This window comes from Centruroides sculpturatus, unplaced genomic scaffold (assembly GCF_000671375.1).
Source record: "Centruroides sculpturatus isolate CEXI.00-Female unplaced genomic scaffold, Cexi_2.0 scaffold66, whole genome shotgun sequence".
NCBI classification, from domain to species: domain Eukaryota; kingdom Metazoa; phylum Arthropoda; class Arachnida; order Scorpiones; family Buthidae; genus Centruroides; species Centruroides sculpturatus.
This window is the reverse complement of record NW_019384408.1, coordinates 179,872-188,490: the sequence shown is the minus strand read 5'-3', so window position 1 is coordinate 188,490 and position 8,619 is coordinate 179,872. Positions and strand designations below refer to the sequence as shown.

The following is an 8,619-nucleotide window of genomic DNA, read 5'->3' as shown; positions in this document are numbered from 1 at the left end:
ACTCTGATCAGAGATTGTTGATAAACCTATAAGCCTTTCGCTCATAATTTAGCATATTGTTTCTGCTATCTGTCATTTTAGAACTTTAACGATCGTATGTGATGTTTTTATACCCGTCAAATCTTTCCCTTTTTCCGAAAATTTAACCTAGATCGACTGTTTATGAGCACGTTTTCCTATATTTTCATTAAAGAAAACCCATTTTACAAATAAAATTACAAAAATACTGACGTCTAGAACGGATTAATTGTATTTGCATTAATTTCTATGGGAAAAATTGCTTCGGTTAATGAACGGACTCGTGGAACGGATTACGTTCGTTAACCGGGGTTCCACTGTAATTCACAAGTATTTTGTCTAAATTACTTTTTTGTGGTTTATTGATAATAAATTTAGTTATTAAGTTGAAAATATGTTAATATGCATACATAATGTATAATTTGTGTTGTTTATTAAATTCTTTTCAGAATTTCTACATAAACTGAGGCCTAATATTGAACTGACTGAGCTTACAGATAAAACTGTCAGTTTAGGAGCCACTACAACTTCATTAAATGAAAATATTTACAACAATTCAAAATCTTGGAAATTATCAGAACAAATTTATCAACAACAGTGTACAGAATCTGTTGTAATATCTAAAATAAAATATAAAAAGTCAGATCCAAGACAATGTAGATTAACAGATGGCTTGATTCATTATCTTTGTAGAGGCATGCATTCATTACATACTATAGAAGAATCAGCTTTTATAGATTTTGTCACTTTGTTGGATCCAAAATTTTCTATTCCAAGTTATAAAGAACTTACAACAGATTTAATTCCAGCATTGCACGAAGTTATTAAAAATAACATTATTTTGGAATTGAAAAAAGTAGAAAATGTTTGTATAGCTCTTGATTTTTGGAATATAAGCAGTAGTAATTATCTTAGTGTAACATGTCATTTTATTAATGAAGAATGGATATTAAAGAATTATTTATTAGAAACAGTACAGTTTTCATGTGCAAGCAGTTCCAATGAAATAAAAGAAATATTGAATGAAATTTTTTCAAAATGGAATATAAAAGATAAGGTACATGTTATTGTATGTCACAATGATACAAATTGTATTAATACAATTAATAAAATGGATTTGATTCATATCCCTTGTTTTAGTCATATTTTAAATTTGGCTTTAAAAAAGAGTCTTAATGCTGGAATAAACAATTATGTAGAAAAATGCTTAAAATTAGGAAGAATTCTTTGTCAATTAAATGATGAATCCTTATGTTTGCAAAAACAAATCTTTTCAAAATTATCTATCCAAAAATTAATGGTTAAGTGTAAAATAAGTTGGTCATCAATTTATTATTTAATAAAGCAAATAGTAGAACAGAAAGAAGCAATTTGTTCTTTAGTTCTTGAATTAAATGAAATCCTCTCAGAAAGTGATATGATCATTTTTGAACAGTTAATAGAATTGTTAGAGCCATTTGCAGAATTAACGGAAGATTTGATTCCAGATACTTACCCTGTGATTTCAACAATAAAACCAACATTATATCAATTGAATAATCATTTATTGTCATCATCAAAAGATGAGAAGTGTATAAAGATGATAAAACTTGTAATACAAGAATGTTTGAATGACAAATATCAAGAAAACTGTCATAATTTTCTTTTAGAATCTTCATTTTTAGACCCTAGTTTGAAAAAACTCCCCTTTCTTGGATCTAATGAGATGTCAAAGTTGTGTTGTAACATTAAAGATAAAATGGAAAATGTTCAGAGAAAGAAATTTTCATTAACAAATAAAAATTTAGAATGTTGCACATCAGAACCATCATACAAAAAATTAAAAGGATCATTAAAATTGCTGCATTCTTTATATGGAAATTCTCATGAGTCTGTATTAAATGATAAAATTTCAGAAGAACTAAATCATTACATAACTGCAACAAGTGTTCCTCTAGGGACAGATATTTTACGTTACTGGAAAAAGCATATTACTATTTATCCAAATTTAGCAATTTTAGCTAAAAAATATTTGTGTGTTCCTGCATCAAGCATTCCTAATAACAGAGCATTTAATAATGAAGGTTTTATTATGAACTGTAAAAGATCAATAATTCATCCAGATAATGTAAATGTACTTACATTTCTTAATTATAATCTCAAAGAATAAATGAAATAATTATGTAAAAGTGAATTAAGTCATATTAAAGCATATAGTAAAAGATTTTAATTGTATTGATTTATGCTTTTTCATCTATTTGTTATCTTTTGGTAATTTTATTTTAGACTTATGAGAATGGAAACTACACAGTTAATAAATCTTACATATTTGAAACTGATATGTATTCTTTAAATTGTTATATCTTGGATATTTTCATTACTTTTTATTTTCTTATGTTATATAATAGGTCAGGGATGGTGAATCTATGATATGCATGCCCAGAGTGGCATTCAGGAGAAATTATCTGGCATATAACTTATATGATTTCTTTTACTTTTTTAAATTTATTTTCATTTTGGTTTATTATTGATTTTATATTTAGTTCAGTATATCATCATCCTTTTCTCAGTCAGCTGCTTCTTTATGTTTATTGTAATTAAATTGTGAGATTCTAGAGGAAGTAATTAAGTAATTAAATTAATTAGTTAAACTTAAGAGAAGTGGGAAAAACCCCACTTCCTTTTTCTCACCCACTCGTGATACTCTGATTGATAAAACTGATCAAATATCGGTCTAAGTCAACAGTCACTAGGATGTTTGGACTTATGTGACAATCTTAGTCAAGAAAGTCAATTATTAATGATGGGAACTGATCAAATGATTGGAATTATGAGGTATGACAAGTCATCAAAATGGCTAGAAAATAGCCATAATTATACCAAATTGTCCGGTTCTTGACAGCCCATATCCGTTGAACCAGGACATGACTCGAACTTAGAACACATGAAATCAAAGTCACCTGAGTCAATTCTCACATGCAACATGTATAAAAAGGGGTCACACCTGATCATTGAGCAGACACTTTCCCAGAAGCAAGAGGACAAGCTTCTGTCTGTTGCCACTCACCTCGCCCGCTCCTGTCTCTCTGCCAAGATGTTCCCAACTGGAAAGGAAGGAGGACGGACTACTTGCCACCCCTACTGACTGCCAATACTGGTGTGTTTTGCCAACGTCCCATATAAGATCCAGACCCATTGGCCTAAGAGGTATATTACTTAAGGAAATGTAAACACTCTCTCTTAGTCAGTTAGCATATGAAGACTTAAACATAAGATAGTCAATTAGTCAGACTATTGTGCACTGACACTGGTATTGTCAAACAATAGTGTCTTGCATGCCTATCTGTAAACATATAGTCAGAATATTACTGTAATCCTCATTTTAATTAGTTTATTAAATATCATTAATTGTTAACCTTAAACCTGTCATTCTTCAGAGGATTCGGACACCTTATCAACTTACCTGCAGTCTCCCCACTCAGTAATACCCCTCCTAAATTCTAGCCATCCACTGACAGTATGAGCGGTCATCACCTGACCGATGTCGGAGAACGGGTTAAGCCTCGTGCCTTAACCCCTGATTTCTCACAAAATGATTATTGATCTGATTCATATTCATTTGATTTCTTTAAAAATCATTACACAAAGTCTAAAACTTCAGCATAAGCATTTTTAAAGATAATTATGGCACTTGGATTACAGATTTTCTGGACTCTTTCTGGTACCGTAATATTAGTAATTGTAGTAATTGTGATACTCACATTTTACTGGCATACACTTTTTCTTATGCTTGCTGCAATACTTGAGCCATTGCAGTTTTTTGTTCATTTTATCTTTTGTAATTTTATTCTATGTGAGATAATATATGCAATGGCTCAAGTATTCCAGAAAGCATAAGAAAAAGTGTATGTCTGTAAAATGTGAGTATCATAATTACTTTGATATTACGGTACCAGAAAGAGTCCACAAAATTCTATAATGTGGTCCNTTCTTCTGCCATATCCAAGTTTTGTACCTTATATGAGTACATGAACACAGGAACAACACTCCCATACACAACTGTTCATGTCTCTTTGGACATCCTTTTATCCCTTGCAAATTACTCATTGCACACACTACCTATACTTTAGCATTCACTATTCTAGTGAGTATCATAATTACTCTGATATTACGGTACCAGAAAGAGTCCACAAAATTCTATAATGTGGTCCCAAGCATATCCCTATCCCAAAAAGGGATCTATGCCAACTAATTCCACCAGTTATGGCAGCAGTAAGGAGCTGTTCTCAAGAAAATCAAAGAATAAACCTAGAAATTGCAGCAATCTCGGAAATACACTTGTCCCAGCAATATTGAACACCTAAGCTGATTAACAAAGAATGTACTGCAGTGAAACAGTTCCTTTTAAAAAGGAACTTAAGATTGATCACGTCAGACAAAGTTAAACAGTTTGTATTGTGCGAAAATGATGATTTTCTACTTAGTTCCTTTTATGTAGGCTATTATAAAATTTGTATATTTCTTATTTAATAAAATATTTATTAAATAAATTGTAATTTTAATATAATAAAAACAACTATGTTTAATATTTACTGAAAAATTTATTTTCATAAACATAAGTTATCTTCTTTGTTATCAACACAACACTTGTGTGTTGGATGATTACTATTAGCAATAAAACCTTTTTTACAAATATTACAGATGCAAGGTCTGTCATCTACATGAGTTCTTAAATGTTCTTGGAGTTCAGATTTATATGAAAATCCTTCTTTACAAATATCACAGAAATATAGTTTTTCTANAACAAATTTGTTTGGAAATTTGAAAACCTATAATATACTAAAACTAATTTCAGTCCAATTCATAATTATTTATGTAAAATAAAAATAGTAATACAGTAGAGTCCCGAAAACTCAGCCTAATATGGACCGAAGAGTGGCAGAGTTTGTGAAAATGCCGGGTTATAGGGAATGAGGTTGAAAAAGAATAAGTACGAATGTTTCATCAGAAAACACTGTACTGTACTTGTATGTATTGTTTGCTTGAGAATACAACAGAGAATAAACTGCCCAAATACCCTTAAACAAAGGAAAAGTACATACTGTATGAAGGCATAGAGCCTTTACTACATGAAAATAAAAATTAATGAATACACAATGTACAGTAATTTACCTGATAAGAAGACCTCAGAAAAATACTTTATGAGGCATAAAGCTATCTATAATGAAAATTAACTAGGGGTTTTTTTGCCTTGCCAGGGTGTGGCCGAGTTATCTGGACTGCCGAGTTTTTGGGACTCTACTGTATTTCTTAAATAATTCTCTAAATGTTTATTAATATTTCATCATTCTAATTGATTTTAGGATCAGTAATTGCACCAGAATAATTTTTAAAAATTATTAATTTAACTAAAACAATCTCAATTTAAATTGATAGGCAACTGAATAGACAATAAATATTGACAATAATTCTCTTAAAATAATTCAGTTAAATTCTAGACTTCTGTCAGAAGTAATATATGGATCTGGATATTCACTTTCAGGTCTATATTAATTGGATTCTTTAAAATTTTATAAATTAATTTGATAATTTTAATCAAAATTGTGTCAAAAAATCAATATTTGTGAAAAGTAAACAATTATATCATTTTATTTTGATTTACAAATACAGGATGATTCAAGATCTCTGGCATGATAGATATTGTAGAGAGAATATTTTATGTGCAGCAATTCATATTCCCTGATATACTGTTTAGGAGCTATATGACTCTGCAGACAGGTTTTATGTGACAGGTAATACAATAATGAAAAAGAAATAATGGCATGAATTATGTATGCATTTATTGTTAAAGTTCACTTGCAGTCAGTTTACAGATATTCAAAGTGTCCACTCTAAATTTCAATACATTCCTACATGTGGTGTTAATAGTATGGGCAACAGCACTTATGCTAGATGAGGACTGATTGGTGAATCTATTAAGTACTGCTTCTTTGAACTCAGCTGTCCTCACATTCCATCTGCCCATACTAATATGATAGACAAGGCCATCCTATTTTGTGAAAGCATTGATGCAGATGAGCAAACTTTGTATGGTGTGGGTGTAACTTCAGTAAAACTGCTGTTTTACGTAACTGTTTTACTCCTCTGGCTTTCTCATAACATATTATTGTCAGTAGGCTCAGCTGAATTATAATGTTCATCCTTGATTACTTATCTAAGTGAACTGTACAAGGTAATCTGACAAGGGTTGCATAGCTCTTAAACATGATAGCTCTTCCTATGAGATCTATCATGCTGCAAAATCTCAAATCACCCTTTATTACAATCATCATATTTTTAAGAAATGTTTCATAATTCATAGCAACAACATTACATTATATTAACTTTATTTTCAAGCATGAAAATTTGAGAGAAATTCTTAAATTCAACTCAAAAAATTTCAAATTACAACGTAGATTTATATATTTTATATTTTAAATATTGATACAATAAATGAAGATTTACTGTTTAAAAACATTCACTATTATTATAAAAGATACTTTATTTACTATTACATGAAATTTAATAGTTAAGATGATAGAGAAAACTTTTTCATTTGAAAAAAGGCATTTTCAGTGTTAGTTGCATATTCTACATACATACTTATCCTCATGCTCATAATCCAAAATGGGTGAGCAGCAGGCAAAAAGAGACTACAATCTTACAAAGTATCTATTCAGTAATTTTCTCCACATTTTTCTGTCCAGCTACATCTCTTTTGCTTCAGACACTCATGCTTCTTCTATCACACTTCCTCATTCTCTTTCTGCTTAACACCTTATGTTCTTTCAGATATTCATCCACTGTTTCACCAAGACTTTCTTGACGTTTCCTACTTGCTTCCCATCCATCTTTCCCATGTATACTCTCTTCAACAGTTCTTTCAACATGACCAAACCATTGCAAGGCTGATTTCTCCACCTTTTCAATCATATTCTTCCAGCACTTGTTCATTTCTCACACATCCTTGTTATGCCACATATTCCTCTCAAATATTTCATCTTTTATGTAGTAATGAGACTTCTGTGATTCTTCTGCCATATCCAAGTTTTGTACCTTATATGAGTACATGAACACAGGAACAACACTCCCATACACAACTGTTCATGTCTCTTTGGACATCCTTTTATCCCTTGCAAATTACTCATTGCACACACTACCTATACTTTAGCATTCACTATTCTAGTGATTTTACTGTTTATCCTTCCATTCCTATCTATCATGCTATTCAAACTCATTCACTTGTTCCAATTGTTCACTACCCAGCCCAATTATGCAATCCAATTTTCTCAGGCAGATCTACATAGGGACTAATAGGGCTTAAGCTTTGGGCTCCCAAGTATCAAGGGCCTACAAAAATTAAATTATCATCATAAATTTTTAATACTTTTTCTGATAAAGTTTGTCATTCAATACCATTTCATAAATAAATACATTTCAACTCAGATTTTGATGTTATGAATTTTAAACCCCAATTTAAAGATTCTTAATCTTACAAAAAATGGGGGTCCTATTGGACTTCAATAAGCCCCAGGCCCTGAAAAACTTAGATCTACCTGTTTGCTCAGCTTTGTGTTCAAGTACAATTACTTTAGTTTTACTTATATTCACTTGCAGCATATATTCCTCATGCCTCTTCAAAATTAGATATAAGTGTCTGAACTCTCAATTCCAGCAACAAATTACAATATTTAAATCAGAAAATACTTTATTAAGTCTATATTTTCAACTTTGTAAATGGTTTATTAGAAGTTAAAACATAAAATTGTATTTAGTCCAAATTTAAAAAATTTTGAAAATAACCATACATTTTGGAATACATAAACATATTCTACATAAGATTTCTTTTTCTAGGCTATGTTTATATATTTCAGCATCAGACTATAATTGTATAACAAAATAGAATATAGCAAAATGTACAGATATACAAAACCCAATAAATATAAAGTGTTTTTTAATAGTTGTTTTCTTCTGTTGGAATTTAATAAATTTCAAAAACATTTGAAATTAATATAAATCATGTTTGATTTTAGTAAAAGTTTTGGCTGTTTTATTTATGATTTTACTGTACAAACATTTTTACATCTGTAAAAATGTTTGTACAGTATAAGACCATTAATCTGGCACCTATGGCTCAGAGAGCTACCAGATTATCAAAAATGTTGGATTACAGATCTTTTTATATTTTTGCAAAATTTTATGTTAAATGCAATCTGGACATTGTAGACATTGCTGTGATTTTGTAACCAGTGCATGCTGATGTATGATTCTGATATGTTTGTACACTCTCCTTAATCAGTTTGAAGAAAATGCAGTGCTACTCTTAACACTATTCTGTGTTAATGTAGTCATGCTCTGTCATCCCATTGAAAAACATTGATGAACAGGTTATTGCACAAAATTGACATTTGTGATGATTCATATGCATATAATAATTACATTTTAGACATACTGTAATGTGCAGTTCACAAAAACTCCAAGTTTGAAAAGTCTATTTTCAGGTACACTGTCCTTGCATTGTCCTGTAAGAAAGAAAATACACAAAACATTTGTACTAGCTCCAGTGATGATAAGTCTTGAGAC

The 8,619-nt window shown here is 30.3% G+C and overlaps 2 protein-coding genes across 4 annotated transcripts in view; one reads left to right on the top strand and one right to left on the bottom strand.

Moving 5' to 3' along the window:
- The window catches only part of LOC111618944 (zinc finger BED domain-containing protein 1-like), a 7,816-nt gene extending 5,595 nt beyond the window's left edge, over positions 1 to 2,221 (top strand). For both annotated transcript variants that reach the window (XM_023360570.1, XM_023360571.1), the window contains exon 5: positions 468 to 2,221. In XM_023360570.1, coding sequence (XP_023216338.1) covers positions 468 to 2,167 — 1,700 coding nt within the window. In that variant the 3' untranslated portion in view covers positions 2,168 to 2,221. The remainder of the gene's footprint in view (positions 1 to 467) is intronic.
- Positions 2,222 to 4,562: 2,341 nt separating this feature from the next.
- The window catches only part of LOC111618942 (histone-lysine N-methyltransferase PRDM9-like), a 42,177-nt gene continuing 38,120 nt past the window's right edge, over positions 4,563 to 8,619 (bottom strand). Inside the window, exon 5 of one of the 2 annotated variants that reach the window (XM_023360567.1) lies at positions 4,563 to 4,714. In XM_023360567.1, coding sequence (XP_023216335.1) covers positions 4,605 to 4,714 — 110 coding nt within the window. In that variant the 3' untranslated portion in view covers positions 4,563 to 4,604. Of the gene's footprint in view, positions 4,763 to 8,619 lie in introns of both variants that reach the window. The other variant, XM_023360568.1, reaches the window with a different exon arrangement.